The sequence below is a fragment of the Vicia villosa genome, linkage group LG6 (genome assembly GCF_029867415.1).
Source record: "Vicia villosa cultivar HV-30 ecotype Madison, WI linkage group LG6, Vvil1.0, whole genome shotgun sequence".
Lineage (NCBI taxonomy): Eukaryota > Viridiplantae > Streptophyta > Magnoliopsida > Fabales > Fabaceae > Vicia > Vicia villosa.
In genome coordinates, this window is record NC_081185.1 from 134,644,844 (window position 1) to 134,665,735 (window position 20,892).

The 20,892-nt window shown below is 33.3% G+C and overlaps 4 protein-coding genes and 1 pseudogene across 5 annotated transcripts; 3 read left to right on the forward strand and 2 right to left on the reverse strand.

Annotated features, from left to right (window-relative positions):
- Positions 1-54: 54 nt before the first annotated feature.
- LOC131614740 (F-box protein At2g26160-like) lies at positions 55-1,146 on the forward strand. The gene has a single exon (XM_058886298.1). The coding sequence runs from the start codon at positions 55-57 to the stop codon at positions 1,144-1,146; it is 1,092 nt and encodes a 363-aa protein (XP_058742281.1).
- Positions 1,147-3,920: 2,774 nt separating this feature from the next.
- On the forward strand, positions 3,921-5,812 carry LOC131614741 (F-box protein At2g26160-like; annotated as a pseudogene).
- Positions 5,813-6,055: 243 nt separating this feature from the next.
- LOC131612457 (ethylene-responsive transcription factor ERF098-like) lies at positions 6,056-6,538 on the reverse strand. Its single transcript, XM_058884252.1, has one exon. It carries the CDS (start codon positions 6,536-6,538, stop codon positions 6,107-6,109), a length of 432 nt encoding a protein of 143 aa, XP_058740235.1. The 3' UTR covers positions 6,056-6,106.
- Positions 6,539-8,744: 2,206 nt separating this feature from the next.
- On the forward strand, positions 8,745-9,994 carry LOC131610107 (RING-H2 finger protein ATL16-like). Its single transcript, XM_058881975.1, has one exon. The coding sequence runs from the start codon at positions 8,874-8,876 to the stop codon at positions 9,843-9,845; it is 972 nt and encodes a 323-aa protein (XP_058737958.1). The 5' UTR covers positions 8,745-8,873; the 3' UTR covers positions 9,846-9,994.
- Positions 9,995-10,336: 342 nt separating this feature from the next.
- On the reverse strand, positions 10,337-17,640 carry LOC131610105 (autophagy-related protein 9-like). 2 transcript variants are annotated; one of them, XM_058881973.1, is made up of 11 exons: positions 17,339-17,640; positions 15,982-16,053; positions 15,077-15,721; positions 14,651-14,971; positions 13,996-14,218; positions 12,879-13,058; positions 12,582-12,788; positions 12,372-12,449; positions 12,186-12,256; positions 11,917-12,027; positions 10,337-11,388 (listed from the first exon to the last, which is right to left on the reverse strand). In XM_058881973.1, the coding sequence occupies exons 3-11, from the start codon at positions 15,646-15,648 to the stop codon at positions 10,491-10,493; spliced, it is 2,661 nt and encodes an 886-aa protein (XP_058737956.1). In that variant the 5' UTR covers positions 15,649-15,721; positions 15,982-16,053; positions 17,339-17,640; the 3' UTR covers positions 10,337-10,490. The 2 variants fall into 2 exon arrangements, with proteins under 2 accessions (XP_058737956.1, XP_058737957.1); XM_058881974.1 differs by lacking the exons at positions 15,982-16,053; positions 17,339-17,640 and having other exon boundaries at positions 14,651-14,898; positions 15,077-15,210.
- Positions 17,641-20,892: the final 3,252 nt, after the last annotated feature.

Sequence of the window (20,892 nt, forward strand, 5' to 3'; positions counted from 1 at the left end):
TAAACTTCATAGAAGATTCCACAGTTTATTCTATAAACCCTAGTAACGGCAGTGATGAATGGTGGCAACTTGAAGAAAAACTGTGTGCTTAAGGATGATAATTCTTTGAAATGGTTAAATCTTCCTCCGGAAATATGGTTAGTTATTATATCCAAAAACCTAAATAATACATTTGATGTTATTCGATTTCGCAGTGTTTGTAGTTTATGGAGATCTCTTTTTCCTCCTACGTTTTTGTCTTCCTCTTGCACATGTCGTATTCCCGATGGTAAATTTTTGTTATTCATCCAAACTAAAATATATCGGCTAGAATCCTCGTGTTCGTCTAATAAAGGGTGGATTATAAAGGTTGAAGAATCAAAATCGGGGAAATTTCATCATTTAGATGTTTTGACGAATACTCACATCTCACATAAATATCCGTTTAATGTGCTAGATTTGACGAACTTACGAGTTAAAGAATTGTGTCATGCATATACTATCAATTTTTCTAAAGATGGAGGTGATTTGATTAAATTCAAGCCTCTTAATGAAGTTTTTAAAGTAGTGTTGTTTTCTGTGGAGGGTTTAGGTCAAATGGTGTTTGTCCTATATAAAGATAGAAAATTGCGTGTTTCTAATATTGGTTATAACAATTTGATTATAGTGGATGATGGGAGTAGAGTTTATGATGATATTGTTTTTCATATGGGGAAGATTTATGTAGTGGATAATAGTGGAATTGTTTTTTGGATCGATTGTTCATCTTTTAAGTTGGTTCAATGTTCGTCGTCTTTAAACTGTGATACTTTAAAGAAAAAGAATTTGATATCATCAAATGGAAGTCTCTTTATAGTTGAATTGTATTTGAAAAGAACTACGGTGAATACTTGGAAATTACACATTGATGTTAATGTTTTAAGAGTTGGTGAAAAATCAAGTGAATGGATTTGTGTAAGAGACTTGGGCGATGCTTTGTTTGTTTTGGGTAAAGACACAAACTTTTCATTGTTAGCTAAAGATTATCATGGATTTGAAGGGAATTGCATCTACTTCATGTGTAAAGGAAAGACTTCTTGTTACAACTTGAAGACTTCAAGACTTAAGATTGTTGATGACATATTTGGACCTTGTCCAACTTTGTTCAAGTGTGGCAATAAACATTGAGTGTGATGTAGATCATGTTGGTTGTATTACATTGTTTGAATTTATGAATAGTAAATTTTATTAGGTTTAAATATTGAGTTTAGTTGTTTTTTACAAAGCCGATTGGTAAGGTTGGGGAATTATCACTTTGTAAATAATTTTATCCTTATTTATATTTAATTAGATTTTGAATTTGATGTTCAATAAACTTAGAGAAAGTCTTGTTAAGTTACCTAAGTATTCACCGTCATAAAAAAAAAAGTTACCTAAGTATTCGACATATTTTAATTTCAATTGTAAATTTTAATTTCAAGTTCAATTTCTTCTTGTTCAAATAAAGGGTGGCTCATCAAAGTTTTTCAGGATCCAAATTCCTCCAAACTTTACCTCATAGATCTCTTCACTAATGAGAGACTAACAATTGAGGAGACTATGGAAAAAGTTTTGAATTTGATGAACTTTCGAGTAGTGGAGTTTTTCGAATTATATACTCTTTGTCGTAAAGTTGAAACTGATTTCAGCTTTGAGCCTAATAGTTATGTTTGTAAAGTAATCTTGTTTTCTGTTGAAGATCGTTGCATGGTCTTCGAACTCAGCAGCGATAAAATATTAAGAGTTTCCAATATTGGGAAGAAGAAAAAGACCATGTTAAAGGATGATGGTGCAGAAAATGAGTATTTTGATGATATGATACTTTACAAGGGACAGGTTTATGCTGTGGACAAATTGGGAACAGTTTTCTGGATCAATGCTTTGTCTTTGAAGTTGTTTCAGTTTTCGCCGAAAAATGCGTGCTGCGGTGAAAGGAAGATGCATGTATCTATGAATTGTGATATAAACAAGAAGCAATTAGTAGAGTATGAGGAAAGTCTCTATGTGATTGATTTGTATGTTAATGATAAAAAGTATTACAATGGTTACTTCTCCAAAGATGTTTTTGTGGAAGTTTATAAGCTTGATCAAGAATGGGGTAAATGGTTAGATGTTAAAGATTTGGGTGATGTTTCATTTGTTTTAGGTAAAGACTCAAACTTTGCATTGTTGGCTAAAGATTATGATAGATGTGAGGGAAACTGCATCTACTTCTCTTTTTTTTAAGCAAGATATCATTAACGAAAGAACTAGGGGTTCTCCAACCCGATTACACAAAACAGAAAAATCCAACCAAAAGAAAGATTACCGACCAAATTACAATTACGAGAAAAAAAGCATAGGATCCTTACAAAATTCGTAAAACAAGCATCTTTATGTACCAAACGGTATTATTAACACTCCATTTTTCCTTCCTAAAACATACACCGTTCCTCAATAACCATAGATTTCAAGTTCCTCAATAACCATAGATTCCAAGTTGTCGCTAGCCAAACCTTCTCAATTCAGGAGTTTTTGTTTCAGCTTGGAGAATTTGGTGTCTAAGCCTCCTAACATGTTTTAGCCTTGTCCAACTTTATTTCATCCAAAGAAAGAGTGATTTGACTCACCAAGTGCTCTTGGGTTATTCTAGTGTTCTGTAGTGAAAGCGCTTGTAAAAATTCAGAGGAATTTCCTGTGGCATAATTCTGGAGAAAAGAAGGGGGTGGATTGGATTAGCTGGAGTTCGGTTTGTAGGCCGCGAGAGGAAGGGGGTTTAGGAATTAAGGACTTGGAGGTGTTCAACATTGCGCTGCTAACTAAGTGGTTCTGGAGGTTTTTGAACGATGCAGAGCCGTTATGGAAAGGAATTTTGGAGGAGAGGTATGGAATTCTGTATGAAAGAGTTTTGTTTAAAAGAAAAGTTGGAAATCACGCGTCGACATCCATTTGGTGGAGAGACCTCATGATTATCTGTGATAAAGAGGATGAGAAAGCTTTCTGTAGAATTCTATCATTCAAGTTAGGAGAGGGCAGTCAGGTTCCATTTTGGACAAGCAGGTGGATTGGAAATTTGCCATTCTGTTATGTATTTCCTTTATTGTTTCAGGTAGTTGAAAATAAGGATAGCAGTGTTAAGGAGATGGGGTGGTGGGCGGAGAATGAATGGAATTGGAAGATTGAAAAGTTCAATTCTATTCTCAGTGAGGCGGCAGCGGCAGAGTTAGAAGAGCTTTGTCAAATTTTGACGGAGATAGTCCCGAGAAGATTCGCTAGGGATGGTTTTTCATGGCCGGTTGGTGGACAAGGATGTTTTGTGGTTGGAGAGTATTATCGTGAACTTATTCTGGGAGCGAATGTGGTGGAGATGCAGTATGAGGTAAAGGATGTTATGAAGCTGATATGGAACTCATGGATGCCTTCGAAGGTGAAAGTTTTCGGGTGGAGGTTATTGCAAGATAGACTAGCAACAAGAGAACAACTTGTGAAACGAGGAATTTTAGAAAACGATGAGCGGAGCTGTTGTGCCTTTGGATGTTTGCAGGAAGAAAATTCATCTCATTTGTTTCTTTGCTGTGAAATTGCAAGAGGGGTGTGGGATAAGATCTTTGCATGGCTGGGGCTAGAACCGGTGGTAATATTAGACTGTTGTAATCATTTAAAGGATATGGTGGAAAAACTGAGTCGATTCTGCTCTTCAAGGCGTGCTGCAGTGGTTTGGGCGTGTACATGTTGGTGTATTTGGAATCATCGGAATGCTGTAATCTTCGAGAATGGGGTTCGGGACAGTGAAGAAATAATCCATAATGTGAAAATGTTCTCTTGGTGGTGGCTAGTAGTAGGCAATAAGAAAAAAGTGTTGTGTAATTTTTATGAATGGTATCATTGTCCTTTAGATTTTATGTAATGTAATGGTAGGATAGTTAGTTGGTGGTGGCTGGATAATGCAGTACTGCATTTGTGTTGTATTCAATCTGTATCTTTCTGATACAGATCCTTTTACATATTTATATATATACCTCATTGATTATCAAAAAAAAAAGTGTTCTGTAGTGATGATATTTTTTTAATATATCAAAAAATTACTTTCAAGAAGGCAGGTGATAATATAATTTTTGGAAAGATTTATAATGGAATTTATGTATAGTCAGTATATCAATTGTAAATTTTGTGAGAATTTGAATTTATAATATAATAAATATTGTTGTTCTAGAAATACTATGTCTTATATATGAGTTATGACTCCTCCTATATATAATTTTGTTTGTTGAGATACTTATGGATACTGAGTCAAAAAAAAAATTACGGACATAAGATTGGTTTCCCTATTTTGATTGAATGACATGATTAATGAAATCAATTATTTTGTTTAATTTTTTCTATTTTTAATTTGAAAATAATAAAAATCATAATAGGATTTTTAATCTTATCACAGTTTGAGTCTAATAAAAAATTAAATTTAATTGAAATGTATTGACAGTGTAAAAATCACAACCCTTAATAAATTAATAATGTTTGATTTTTATTTTAATTTGTTTTAAAATAATACTATTGAATAGTCACTAATAATGTAAAAAAAAATAAAAAATTTGGGACAAAAGAGGACCTAAGCCCAAAAAGAAAACAAACTACAACTTATAAAAAAAAAATTCTCTTTAATCTTATCAGGGTTTTTGAAAATAATAAAACTTATAATAGGGTTTCCAAAAATTTAGGGTTTAGAATTTATTAAGAACAAAACATGAGGGGAGAAAGTATTACGGTGAAGGTTAATGTGATGAATATGAATAAGAAAGAGGAGGAGTGTTCAATCTCAAATCTTCCCGAAGAATTATGGGTTGTTATAGGACAAAAACTCAACACTACTATTCATGTTATTCAATTTCGTAGTACTTGCAGTCTATGGCGTTCTCTTGTTCCTCTTCCACCTTCATCTCCTAACCTTTGCATTCCACATCACTTATGTTCTCTACTACAAACCAAAATATATCGTATTCAATCATTATCACATGATCACAACCCTTCAACTTCATCTTCTTGTTCTAATAAAGGGTGGCTCATCAAAGTTTTTCAGGATCCAAATTCCTCCAAACTTTACCTCTTAGATATCTTCACTAATGAGAGACTAACAATTGAGGAGACTATGGAAAACAGTTTGAATTTGATGAACTTTCGAGTAGAGGAGTTGTTCGAATTATATACTCTTTGTCTTAAAGTTGAAACTGATTTCAGCTTTGAGCCTAGTAGTTATGTTTGTAAAGTAATCTTGTTTTCTGTTGAGGATCGTTGCATGGTCTTCGAACTCGATTGTGATGAAATTTTGACAGTTTCCGAAATCGGAAAGAACAAAACGACCGTCTTAAAGGATGATGGTGAAGAAAATAAGTATTTAGATGATATAATAATTTACAAGGGACAGGTTTATGTTGTGGATAAAATGGGAACACTTTTCTGGATCAATGCTTCCTCTTTGAAGTTGGTTCAGTTTTCGCCGATAAACTTGTGGTGCGAAGAAAATATACAGGAATGGGAATCTAATATAAACATAGTGGAGTATGATGGAAACCTCTATGTGGTTGTTTTGTATAATGTTTTTGTGGAAGTTTTTAAGCTTGATCAAGAATGGGGCAAATGGTTACATGTGAAAGATTTGGGTGATGTTTCGTTTGTTTTAGGTACAGACTCAAATTTTGCGTTGTTGGCTAAAGATTATTATGGATGCGAAAGAAATTGCATCTATTATAGCTATTTTTGTTTCAGCTTGGAGAATTCAGTGTCTAAACCTTGTAATATTTTTTGGCCTTGTCCAACTTTGTTTCATCCAAAGAGCAAGTAATTGCCTAAACTCGATCGATATTGCTAAGTTGACTGTCAATATCAGGTTTCGAATTCTAGATTTTATGATTGTGTGCGTGAGATTTTAGTGGTTATTATCAATTTGTATACCTATTAAAGAATAATTATTTTGAATAATAATATGATGTGTTTTGTCTTATAGTTGGTTGACATGATTAGGTAATAGTGGACCATATTATTATTGTCAAACATGTCTTGCTTTTTTATATAGAAAACACTTGAATATAAAGTAGTATTAAATTGACATTTGAGTACTATTTTAATTGGGTAACTCCTAGTTGAACCAGTTATGATTGATGGTATTCTCACAATCCAAGAGTTCCTCTAACAATTTTTCATCTAGATACTCAAACTCTATGACTTCTTCTCCATCTTTTGATTTAACTTTTGAAGATAATGATGACGACGACGAGTTTGAACTCGAGGAGGAGGGTAAAGAAGAGGGCTTAGAGGGATTACAAGCTACATGGCATGGTAAATGTTCATGAGGAAAGTTGAGAATAGCCGAAGAACCTCTCATATCGAATGCAGCGCGATCATAAGCTCTTGCCGCTTCCTTAGCCGTGTTAAATGTACCGAGCCAAACTCGAGCACCATGCCTAGTCGAATCTCGAATCTCTGCTGCAAATTTTCCCCATGGCCTTATTCTTACTCCTCTATACTTTATTTGCTTTGGTACTTCACCTTTCTTTACTTCATCTTCCATTCTGTGAACAAGAATTTTATTAGCAATTTAGCATAATAACTTAGTAGTCTTTTATATTAAGTAAGAAAAATATAGTTGTTTGAAAATTTATTCAAGGTTCAATGGATTGGTAAATTAACAAACGTGATGAAAGATACATCCATGATTGAGATAGGTTGTAGAATTCAATTCAATGTATGTGGATGATCAGATAATGTGATTGATGCTATAAGCCTATAGTTTCTATTTTGATTATTTATTGTTATTATTATTGTTATTGTTGATAAAGAAAATCACCTAGTTGATATATATTTCTAACGAGACAAATTATGAGGTAAGAAGAATGATATCATGCATTATATGTTATTATATATGCTAATCATAATGTAATAGTTTAATTTTGGAATAATCTATGAAAAATTTGGATATAGAAAAATGACAATTGGTTTTACAAGTGCCACTTGTTTGTTGTGAAGTACTAATGATACGATTATGTAGTCCTTAATTAAAGGAAGATGAAATTAATCACGTGGTTAATGGTATCTTGAGGTAGTAATTGTGAAACATTGAACTTCAAGCTTTGTCCATGTTTTCTTACATCATGTGTTCTTTGATAATGAAATAGAACTTGATGGCTTTTTTTTTTCTTGTCCTTTGTGTTGAATAATTAGAGTTCTATTTATGAATAATCATGTAGTGTTTTTGCACAAAAATTAACTTGTAAAACCAATGAAATTAACATGGAAAATTTTAAAATTGATATTGCATAGTGGAATTTGAACAATCTTTTTATAATCTATTACAACAAATTCCAAATCAGTTTCCGACATCTCGGCATTTTGATTATCACCGAATTCAATTTGTTAAATCTGAGTTGTCACTGAAAAGAATTTACATCGGGATAATTTTTTTTATCTTAAAAAGGAAGGCTTAGGAATGCAAGATGCAAGTCCATGGCCTCAACTCTGGACAAACCTCTAGTGTGGTGAAGGCAAATTGCCTGATACACCATGAGGCTGCCCAGATCTGGTTGGCATACTGCCTATTTGGGCTTGGCCGTCCAAATCATCTCCCCTCACCCATTTACTATGTAAACGTGAAAAATGACGTATCTAAGTATGTTGTTTCGGTGTTCAATCTCTGACAGTACCATTTATTATTTATTTACTCCATTACTCTTAATTATCTTCTACCGGTCCGTTTTATAAGAGATTAAACTGCTTTTGAATTTATTAAATGATCAAATAGAATAATAATGTTTATGTAGTAGAGTTTGATATTACGATAAGCATAATTGATAAAATCCATAGTCAAACTTGATTCATGGCATAGAACGTATTCAGTTATCATACCTTAGACCATTTAAAACCATGAATCATACCCTTCCTGTGCTTGACTCTGATCAGTCACAGAGATGTTGTTGCTAAAGGGGAGCGATTTTTCTGCATTGCTTTTTTATGTCTTTTCTGGATGGAAATTCAGTGGACAAGAACAATTTCCAACTTATTGTGGTCTTTTATTAGACTCAACAACAAATGTTGGAACTCGAAATCAAAAGGAAACAAAAAAAAGTTGAAAAACAAAAGACAAACTTGTGCCATAACCAAGTAAACACCTCCTTAAACAAAATATTACACTATTATATCAAAATCAATGAGAACTTTTTCAAGCTTTCGGAAGCCTTATATAAATTTATCATAATTCGATTGTAAAAAAACAAATATTAACACGGTTTAATCATTACAAATATTTTATGAAATTATGTTAGTCATAGTTTAACTTCTGATAAATTTTAATATCTTTCAAAATGATACCAAAATCTTACAATGGATTTTGTAAAAGACAAACCGAACCTATCCAATATTTTGGATTGGACCAACCCAAATTATCTGGTTGACCATGAACCATGGCTGTCACTAAGGGACACCACTATCTAGCAGGACCATCCAAGACACTACACTAGTAAACATGAGGGACAAGAGCCAAGACAACATTCATTCAAATTTCAGAAAAGACAAACCACATTCCAAAAATGACACACTACAAAGATTGTTTTTTACTACAAATAAAAAGATAACCTTACTTGTAAAGTCAAACACTGACCCCTCGTACTTCTCAATGTGTAGTTCCTTTTGTGACAAATGCATGTGCCTGTTCCTTACAACTTAGAACTCATAATAATAATAATAACAATCCAATGCATTCATTTCATTGCTTTTCCACTTTCATCACTATTTTAGTATTTATTTCTTTAAATTACACTCATTTCTATCAAACACAATCTTTCTTTCTTCCTTCTCATTGCTAAGAAACAAAGCAATATCATATCTAACATTCATAGTTTCATAGTTTTCAAATGTCACAATCTTCTTGGCCTATAGTTGCAATTGTTGTGCTAAGCATCTTAGCCATTGTTTTCATATTCATCGGTTACTTGATTCTTGTGACCAAATGTTACTCTAACTGGTGGCATCCATTGAGATGGATATCAATCCTACCACCTTCACAGAATGAAGAGCCCTTCATAGCGTTCTCTCCGAGGACATGGAACCGCGGTGTTGACGAATCCGTCATCCAAGAAATCCCAACGTTTCAGTTCACGAAAGGAGAAGGCGGTGATGATCGTCGAAGTGTCAAAGGTTGTGTGGTTTGTTTGAATTCTTTTCAAGAACAAGATATGCTGAAAGTACTTCCGAATTGCAGCCACCACTTTCACTTGGATTGTATTAACATTTGGCTTCAAACAAATGCTAATTGTCCTCTTTGTAGAACAAGCATTTCGGGCAACACGCAGTTTCCGACGAACCGTAACATAGCAGCACCGAGTTCTTCACCGCAGGATTCTCAGTTATTCTCTAACATGGGTAGTGATGAAGATTTTGTGGTGATTGAATTATGGGGCGAAGGAGAGCATAGAGGAACAATGTCTCATATGCAGCAAGAAAGAAATGAGTCAAGGGAAATCATAGCATCAGTGAGTAGAACTCACTCTACAGCTAGAAACACGAAGGAGGAGAAGGTGGTGGAGCTGAAACCATGGAAGTGTCACAGTGTTTCCATCATGGGTGATGAGTGCATTGATGTCCGAAAAAAAGATGAGCATTTCTCTATTCAGCCAATTAGACGATCTTTCTCATTGGATTCTGCAAGTGATAGAAAAGCTTACTTGGAAGTTCAAGACATCATCCGACAGAATAGTCGGCATCGTCAAAATGGAGATTGTGACAGTGAAGATTGTAATAGTAGCAAGGGTAGAAGATCATTCTTTCCATTTCGTTATGGTAGGGGATCAAAAACTTCATTGCTTGCTAGAGAGAACAGAGTATAATAATGGTAATAATGATAATAACACTATGATTATGTAAACTGATGCAATTAGAAAAGTTGTTTTATTGTTTTTTTTTCCTTAATGTTGTATTCTAAATTTTCATTCCAGTTTTGCTGGTGAGATCTTTAAATTTGAGTGGGGTCAATGAGGAGTGACATAAAAGACAATGCTTTAATAGAGATAGTATGACACTATTAGAAGTATTATCAAAAATAGAAATAGTTGCTTTTAGTGTCATTGCTTAAAATCACAAATGAAAGCAAATGATTACTTGTACGCACGCAGCTTTCATTCATGTTCAATTCATGATTCCTCTGTCCTCTCTTTTAGTGTCATTTGGGCCCAAAGATTGTAAAGACTGCAGGGTAGGCTATCAATCGGAAGACAGATAATAGAGGGAGCTAGAGAATGGGAAACCACTAGAAAATCTTATCAAAGACCCTTCATATGCAGCTTCAAGACATTTTTAAGTTCTAACATCAATCTGAGTACTTAAATGAATCTATGTACAGCAAAGAATCGAAATTTCCAAATAACTAAAATAGAAAGGGACAATCATGACTTGGAAATTCATGCATTCCATTTAATTGAAAGCAAGAACATCCCGAACAAATAATGTGGGAGAGGGACAAAGCTATTTATTATTCAAAAGCTTGCAGTGGGGGTTTCTGGAGGTCTGCTGCTATATATATCACCAAAATGTAAACTTATTTCCCCTGCCTCTAAGTCATCTGTCAGTGCTGTTCTAGATAATTTGTCGTGATGATCTTTCCAGTAAGAGTATTGTTCATGATCTTGATCCTCGGAGCCTCTATCAGAAAACTTGTCGTGATACTTATATGCTGTCTTGTCATTGAAATCTGGAGGCTCAAAGAAACTTGTCTGAGCCTTTCCACTATGTAGTCGACTTCTGGCCCAACCTGTTTGATCATTGAAATCTGGAGGCTCAAAGAAGCTTGCCTGAGCCTTTCCACTCTGAAAGCGACTTCTAGCCCACCAATGGCTTCTAGTAGCTTGGGGAAGTTCATTATAATTCTGATCATGAATAAGGCTCTCCCTGAAGATGGGAGCTGACGTGGAAGCCCCAAGATGAGATCCAGCCCGTCCCTCTTGGTACTCATTTGAGTATTCTTCGTACTCATGTTCGTTCTGTTGCAAGTTGGAGGGCATTGAATAGTCTCTGGAATAATGTTCTGTTACTCCATATGGTTCGAATGGAACATCACTCGTAGTTGCTTCATGAGGTTGAGATGTGTAGTACCAATCAAGAAGATAGGGAAGATTGTTCTGGTTGCCTTCAATCAGCCACAAAGAACCCAAGTGATTGCCAGTTACAAAAGTACTGTGTGGCATTTCCCGAGATACAAATCGGTTTCTGTCTCCATTGTCTCCCATATTGGGACTACCTCTCCACGTTCTAGGAGATGAAGATCTGTGTCTGTTTGCATATGCTGATAACTTCTGCTCTCTGAATGTTCTAAGATTAAGAAAAAACTGCTTCCCCTGGGCATTTGGTTCCCATGATGGGTAACTACTCTGAAAGCTGTAATGACAACAGAAGACTAAATTAACAAATAAATAGATAAATAAAACAGCTCGAATAGGCCCGGATCACACGGGCTCCAAAATAAAAACTCTGAGAAATGAGTTGCCTAGGGTTCTATTTTTACATATAAACTAAAGTCGAACTAAATGTAAACATTGTTTTACTTTTGTTTTAATGACGACCAATTAAAAACCATACACACGGAGAGGTTTTGGAATCTTCATAATAGTGTTACAGAAATCATTTTTAAATCAAAGCACATATATGGATATCTCATGGAACTTTTTCCTTCACCGAGTTAGGTCACAAATTATACGTTTCACAATTCATTCAAAATAAAAAGCTATTAGAGCAATAGTTGCTCCATTGCTACTGCTATAAAAAGTTGAAGATGTGATAGCAGAGTAGCAGACAACAATCGAAAGATAACCTGGAAGTCCTAAGAGATTATGGAAACGACCTCAATGAATACATAATGTATGGGTTTGTCTTCTGATTATAATAACAAACTTTCCAAGACCATACCTCAACAACGATTTCTCCATCTTTCCTTGTGAACTCCTCCGGTGACGAGGGGCATTGTAGGGGGAACCGTAATGAGTGTTTCCATGCTCTTGAAAATCAAAGGTGCTAAAACTGTAACAACATCAAAGACATAACAATGTAATCAATAATTTCTACCATTAGCACATAGAAATTGAGACACCCCTTCCCCTAAAACAAAATCATGAAAGTCCAAAAGAATGGCTGGAGATTAAACATGTACATCGCAAAACAAAAGAATCCATGCTAACCTGCAAACATGCCCAACACCTTCAACATTTACAGTGAAATCAGCAATGTACTGCAAGATATCATCAACTCGCTGCAAATGAAGAGAGAAAAAGAAACTACAATGAAATATATTATGCTTAGATGACATAAAAATAAATCTCCAAGTACGAAAAAAATGACCTTTGAGACAATAAATAGAAAATAACCTTTGGGACAACAAATAGAAGTAAATAAGGAGTGAGGAAAATTGAAGCCATATCCTCAAGTAACATCATTCCAGTATACTGCAGCATACAAAGAAATACATACATGAGCATGACAAGTATTCAAACCTATGCAACCGTGTAAATAAATAACAAATAAGGGTCAATCTAACATAATGTGAATGTATTAAACAACCACCTTGGGCAGGGTACCTGGAATAAGGTTTCAAACTCAATGCGAACAAGTTCAGTAATTTCTTTGCCACGCCATCTCTTTGGCATATAATGTGTATGTTGAACCACCATAGATATTGCTACCTCAGGATTTAATACAAGAAGGTCATTTGCTATTGCAGCCCGGCTAATAGCTGTTATAGTTCCAAAAACAGCAGCATACCAAAACAAGTTCCGACCAAATATCTGCAGTGAATTTTAGGAGAAAAAATAAAAACCTTCAATGACTACCGTGGCATTAAGTAAACTTAGTCAAAATTAACAGAAGTTCATTACATGGCCCTCTAGAAGAGACTCCTCGAGAAAAGCAATAATTATCAGAACTGCAGCAAATCCACCGGATACAAAAGATATGAATTTTGCAATGATAGTTATGATAGGTGATGGAAATTGCTTGAGATAATCAGAAGCATGCAACACACTGTTATTAATTCGATGCCTGAAGAGATGTTCCACCTGTAACACAAGTTATTGATACATTTTAGCATTAAAAGTAAAAGAATATAAGTGACATAATGTTAAAAATGGTAACTAGGTACAACAGAAGACATATACTAATGCAACATAAAAATCAATCTCGAAGTAGCTATCAAAATGTCATATACAACCTACATGGCTACTGTTCAGTAATATAAAGGTTCTCTTCAAATGACTTACATGGTAACTGTTAAGAATCAATATTTATATATAGATTATTCCATAGAATATTCCTTAGCCTATCTAGAATTGAATAGAATATACCGTAGCATATTCCTTATGTAATTAATACAATAGGCTATAAATCTCACTATATAATTCAATCTCCATAGTGCTATTCAAACACACGGTTTTATTCAAATGTCTCACTCTCTTTTATTTCAACAGTAACAAAGTCAAAAATTACATTAAAGAAACTTAAATTTTCATCAACATTCAACCTCTTTTAAAAAATATGCAAGAATAGGCCAGCCAAAATGGGTGGCTAGACTAGAATAATACCATAACACGGTCACTTATTAACCGCTTTTCAAACACCATCAACTAGTTAAGTGTCAAATTTTCCTAAACTAAATATTTTTTATCAAGAATTCCTTTCTAGTAATTTCCCTAAACCCTCCAATAAGGATTTTCATCAATAGTTGTGTACAACTCCAAATCTTTCTTTGATGGTGTTTTTTCAAGATAACAGAGAAAGCATGAATTAAATACACAACCACTGAAGGGTCTCAAAGCTTTTTAGATAATTGTTATATGTATGTTGCCGGTTATTTCTTGAAAATAAATTGAATCAAATATGCACTTGGTCTATGACACTATTAAAGTGTCTATGGACACTATGAAAGCTACAAAATGAGCTTAAGGCAACCACAGATGAGCTGAAAAAATGGAAGACCAAGAAAATGAATAATGATACCTCATTGAATTCCCTAAACATCCACCTAGATAAATTTGACCACCTTCGAGACGATGCAGTGCTTGGATGATTATAAAATTGTTCAGCATGCTTCAGAAATAGATATGCCAGCATGAATATGACAAGGAATGGAGAAAGTAAAAGCATTGCCAACCCAACTACCATAAGCCTTTTCTTTAATGTCTTTGGATTTGACACAAAATCCCTTCTGACATAGAAGTTCCTGCAGAAAAAGTCATGTTCAAAGGAGAATAAAAATATGTAAGAGTTAATTATATGAAAATTCTCATATTAATTACTTTACTGAACAACCACATAGGTCAATCTAAATACATTCATATCAAAGACATACAAAATAAAATAACCAACTCCTATCCAACTATGAAGTTACAAGCGTAATGTCCAAACTAATGTGAAAAAATCTAAATCTTAAGCATCAGATATCAAATGTATCCTTCTATAAGGCACTAGTGTGCATCTAAATAGTCCTTCCATTCTTCAAACAAACAAACCATTTTCACAAAAAATGGTTAAAAGGGAAAATTGGACGAATAAACCTCAAAATATAATAGTTCATATTCATATACATTGTCATTATTAAAAATTACAAAAACAACTGATATTGAACAATCAGATTATACAATAATCAACATACCGATCAAACATGCTCTGCAGGATGCACCAATTTAAAGTCCATTCAAGGGTCTTGGGAAGTACTAAACGACGCTGTGCTCCATCAGGACTAGATTGAACTGTAGGACCTGCACCTGGAAACCATTGTGAAATGGGGAAAGCAAGCACACCCTTGTTGAGCATTCCGATTAAGTAGTTCTCCTTCCGCATCAGTCTCATGACTATATCATGGACAGAAAGATCTTTTAGCACACATAATTTTCGAGTACTCTGAACGAGAACAACTTTGTCAACAATTGTGGCCCAGGGCATAGTTTGAATTTCATTGTCAGTAACATGGAGGCTGCAAGACAGCCATGGTATGTTATGACCAAAAAAAAACATGCAAAACTGTGGAAAATTAACCATTTTCTTCTATACATTTTGGTTGTTCATCATTCACACTTACCTGTTGTAGTAAAACTGACGAATTTCCAGAGTATCCTTTAGTTGAGCAAAGAATCTCAAAAAGCAAAATATCCAATAGATCGAAAAAATTCCCAAGTATCCAACAATAATAGCTTTGGTAAGTGTCAGTGGGGTTAAAGGGTGTTGATGGAGAGCTTCTTTGCTAAGATCACAGGGCTTAATTCCAGATTCGACTGCATCCATCCCACATTTTGCATTACGGAGTCCATTCCAATCAACATATAATAAAAAAAATCCTGAAAAGCATATGGTGAATCCCAGACTTAGAAGTTCAACAATCCACTTTATAACAATGCACCATAGCCCTTTCTCGCAGTAGTAGCTGTAAAGTCTTTCAAAGAAGAGATCCAAATCAGCAATTGGTTCTACATATACACTTTCGCTATTAAGGAGATCAGAAGGGCTCTCACTTCCTGGACTTGGGATTTTTCCATAAGTAGACAATTCAATCTCAGGTGAATCATTCAGTAAACCTGTTGTCAGAGATGAAGGACTTTGCTTTTTCCAATTGAATATACTAAAAGCACCGGAACTACTTGGTCTGCTAAACATTGTTCACAGACACTAACAGTAGGTGTAAACAGCCAGTCCATTCCCCAAAGGCCAAAACGGTTATAACAAGACTCTACATTCATGACCGAATAAATATTAGAATCTTACAAAGGCAAACAAACAGATATTGTAAGAGACTATGTAGTTGCAATTTTATTCGGCAAATCAGATCAACAACAGGAAAAAAAAAAAAAAAAAGAAAAAAAAAAAGACAATATGAACCACCAGCCATAAATGGGCAACTAGACTAGGTCTTGCATCATGTGCTAGTTGGCAACACAGAATATTGTCAATAGACTAAAATTTCAACAAGCTAATGAAAGTCATACATACCTGATCATGAGAAAAGTCGTATAAAACTGTCAACACCAAAATCCAAAAATGATTTGAAAGGGTGGGCAGCACCTGAAGTGACATCCTAAAATGTCAGCATGAAACCATTTCACAAAAGCACACAAAAAACTAAAGTTCGTGAAAGAAAGTTAGGAAGTCCCAAATGTTCAATAAGAACAAAGATAGGTTGATTTGCACAAATTTTCGGTCCCAATTTTGAACAAACCAACCGACCAACCAATGATCATAAAAAAATAGGCAAGGCCAACATGAGTCAAATTGGCATCAACAGCTTATATCTTCCAAACATTTTTCTTTCTCAACAATGTCATGTCATTTCAACTACTCCTAGACACTAATAACTTCTATCAACATTAAGCACCAGCCAAACTCTAAAACACGAATATTCATTGATTGCAACCGATTTCATTGACATTAACAATTTGCATAGAATTTTTGCCCCAGGCTGCTAACATCCTATGAAGCATGGACGGACACCCCTAGGAGTAGGCGTGTCGCCTTGTTCGACACTTGTATGACACTCATACGACACGTGTCGGAAAAGTCAAAAAAGTGTAGAAAAAGTCAGACAAGTATCTCCTAAAAAATGGTATTTTTCTTTGCTTTGACACTCTTTTAATCGGTGTCCAACATCCATATGACACTCATACCAAATATGTTACACAATTCAGACAAGTGTTTCAAACAAAAATTTGTTTTTTCTTTGCTTAACACACATTTAAACATGTATTGAAATAGCGTTTTCAATAAAGAATTAAAGACATTAATTTTGATTAAAATATTTTCAAGTCTTTTAATAATATATGGATAAATGAAGCACAAATACTATATCTTATATGTTGCAGAGTGTCGGTGTCCTATGTTTGTCGGAGTGTCCATATCGTGTTGTGCCCGTGTCAGAGTCCGTGCTTAGTAGCTAATGACTATCAACTAATTGCAACTGCTTTCATTGACATCAACAATAAGCACATAGTTTTTGCCTCAAACTACTAATTCCAAACCCTAAAATCACTGTATTTTGTTATTGTATACTAACTTCCATAAACATCATACCAAAATAAAGGAAAAAAATCAGCTATATCATATTTCCTCACATTCCTACAAGTCCACAACACATTCAAATAAATAGTAACTTCAATTCCAATGCTACAAGAAACTGATTCAACAAAAATAAAATTGAAAATCCGCACCGAAATCATGCATGCGAAATACAATAGTTAAAGCACGTGTATATGTATTGATCAAAGGTAAAATAAAAGCAAAACAAAAAAAATTAAAAATTAAAAAAAATAAAAAAGCGAAAAGAAATGAAAAAAGAAAGGGTAAAGTGACGTACGTTGAAGTTATGAGAAGAGTTGGGAGTAGAGAGGTGAGAATGGAACAGTAACGGATGAATCGAGTGAAGTAATGAAATTGGAGAAGATGAAGAATCGGAGAGAATAACGCAAAGGGAAAGAAGATGAAGAAGAGGGATTTTTGTTTTGTAGTTGCGTGGAGGAAGATGAAATTACAGCGACAATATTAATATTATTATTTTTAGTATTATAAAGTTTGCGTTAGGAAGGAGCATAGGTTTTTGATTGTTCTTTCTTCTTGCTTTTCTTCAATCGCTTCTTCTTCTTCTTCTCCTTTCCAACAAGATTGCCCAATTGAAACGCCCCGTTTTGCTCGCGCAAAAATATTTATTTCGGGTCGGGTCGGGTTGTGCATAATTTACTCTATTTGAACCGTCATATTAAAAAATTGAATATAATATTAATAATTATACCCCATTCTTCATTTAATAACTTGCTATATTAGTTTTATCATTTCCTTATAAATTAAAATTAGGTTTTCTAAAATCTGTGATAATTTTTCTTTCTTTTGCATTTTGTTTTCAAATGAATGGAGTTTTAGCAATTCAGATCACATATTGAGAGGTTATGACACTGATCATATATTGTTATGGATTCGTAGTTCAGAAACCTTTCTTCCTTAGCCAACATTATACAACATTGCCCTTTTTTTAGAGTAACATACTATTATAAATAAAATCATATTTATGTTTTGATTGTTTTCTTACAAATTCTTTTCAAAACAAATATCATGCAATTTTTTAAATCAATGATTCACAATGTTTTATTAAAAAAGTGCATATTTTTGTGATATTTCTTTTTTAATAATGTAAAATAACAAAATAAGATATCAAAATAAATTTATGTTTTATATATATTATGTTATTATTTAATAATATTAAGAAATATCACTTTTTTTTGCAAAGAATGAGATATTCGAATAAAATTGTCATTTATTCAAAGTTAATCGATATTTTTAAGGCCTAAGATAAAATATGTGTTGAAAGCTTTTTTTTAAGTAAAATATATTATATTTTTATTTAAATTTTTATTTTTCCAAATGAAAAATCAATTCACTAAAGTTTTTGTGGTTGATGTTGTTTAACATATCCTTTTTAATTAATAATAAAATCAATTCATCTAATAATATATTAATATATAATTAAATAATTAAATATATTAATTTGAGGTTCACTTTTAACTTGTATTATTTCTATTATAATATTTAATTTGATATTTATGTTTCATTCATAAATATATAAGGTGTCATTAAAATTTAAAAGAATATTATTTTATTTATTAAGATTAAAATGATATTATTTTAAATTTTAATATGTATTTTAAATATAGAAAACTAAAAATATAATTATATATTTTAAATTGTTCGAAATTTAAGTGATAGTTTCATCTTTCATATTTTTTTTTTTTAAAAAGTACAAGAAGAGTATTCTATTAGAATGAAATAGGTCGGGTTAACTTACAGGGCCTATGACATAGTCTACACAGATTTAAATCAGATCACATTTTTTTATAAAAAATACAAAGACTTTTTTATAAGTTTATTTTATTGAAAAGATTAGGTTACAGGTCATAAAAAAACCTTTTAAATCTATCAAGCTGACTTATTTAAATAAATATGAATAAATTTATTATATTATTATATTTTATTTGTATTTTAAATTAAAATTTAGTTATACAAAACATTTAAAAAAATATGACTTTCTTCCTTTGTTCGAAAAATGACATTTTTGAGGGGCAGACTGTTAGCTGAATTTTTCGATGTATCCAAAATTCAACAAGTCAAGAAATGTTTAAGACGTTTAAAGATATTCAGCCACGTACGTTGACATATCTTCGACACAATTTTTTAAATGAGGCGTTCGACGGCTTAAATCAGAGGAACATGGTGAAGTCCCATACATGCAATAGTATCGGGACTAAGTAATATTTGGTTTAGGAAGTATTGTAATTGAAGGATTCGGAATTTGAAGCAAGGCTAACCGTTTCTGGGCTTTATCTACACTCAAAGGACGCGTGGAAGCAAGTCAAGGAAGAAAACCATGCCGGCAGAAACGTGTCAGCGTCTGAAGAAGGAGATGTTTACGGTAATTATGTAAATTTTATTATATATAGGAAATTTTAGCATTAGATTTCGTGTGTTGCAATTACTACAGAAATTCCGAACGAAAGTGAGAAAAGAGTTCAACCGAGTGCAATGTATGTATTTAAACACCACAATTTATGTATGCAAAGTCCATTACATTAAGTTATTTTTCCTACAAATTCAACTTCTAGTTGAAGTCTTCATTTTCTTTGCATTTACATTCTCTTTTCACTTGTATTTCTTTACTTTATCCGAAGGATTTCGACCACGTCGAAGTCTATGCATTTTTACACAAAAAAACAAAACTCATGGCTGTAACAAGTTAACGCAAATTGTTAACCGATTACAGGAGACAAAACACAAAAATATACAAACAATTGTAACCGGTTAACGCAACTCCAAAATTATTTTTCTTGTTTCCAAAAGTAATTACAATTGTAACTTCAATTCCAATGTTACAATAACAAATTGCAAAAGTAAACACAAAAATAAAATAAACTTCAATTCCAATGTTACAAGAAACTGATTCAACAAAAATATAAAAGATATTTATTTCGGGTTGGGTCGGGTTGTGCATCAACCCGTTTGGCTCGCGCAAAAATATTTATTTCGGGTTGGGTCGGGTTGTGCATAATTTACTCTATTTGAACCGTCATATTAAAAAATTTGAATATATAATATTAATTAATAATCTACTATTCTATCTACTATCAAGCATTTACTCATCAATTGGCCAAACATTCAATATTTTATTACACATACAAAAGGGCAAATTCGTAACTAATAAAATACATTGGTTCATATTAAAATATCCTTTTCTGAACATTTTACTCATCAAGTGTTTCATTTTCATTGGTTCATATTAAAATATATTTTTCCTCCAACCAACCTTACACTACCTTCTCTTTCTCATAAATTAGACTATCTTCTCTTCTCCCTCTTTTTCCCTCAAAGCCTAAAATTCCTCCGCCGACAACAAGAAACTTTCACTATGGTTCAACCATGAAACAACAATAAAATTGAACTTCATCTTCACTCCCACACAACCATTAAACCGACCTCCTCAACTAAACACAACATCAGTTTTGTTCTTCCATCAACATAGTTTCGTTCTCTCTCCGTCTTCCTCCTCTGTTCCATGCATCTAACATTATGGTTACTTGACCGTCGCAATTTTTTCATTTCCAAGTTCGCTTCTCACAACTAACTCAGGGATTTATCAAAGGTATGTCTTTTTCCGGCTATTGCTTTGTTTTTATGTCCTCATATTTTTTTAGATTACCTTCTCACAACAAATTCTAAGACTTTCTCAAGGTATGTTTTGCTTCTGTTTTGCAGCTACATCGCTCTCAAAGTTCCAGTTGTTTCAGAAAAATTGTTGAAGTTTACCGACATTCTCACAGTACGCTTTAGATCTGATCGCGTTTGTTTTTTGTTATTGCATCTCTTTCA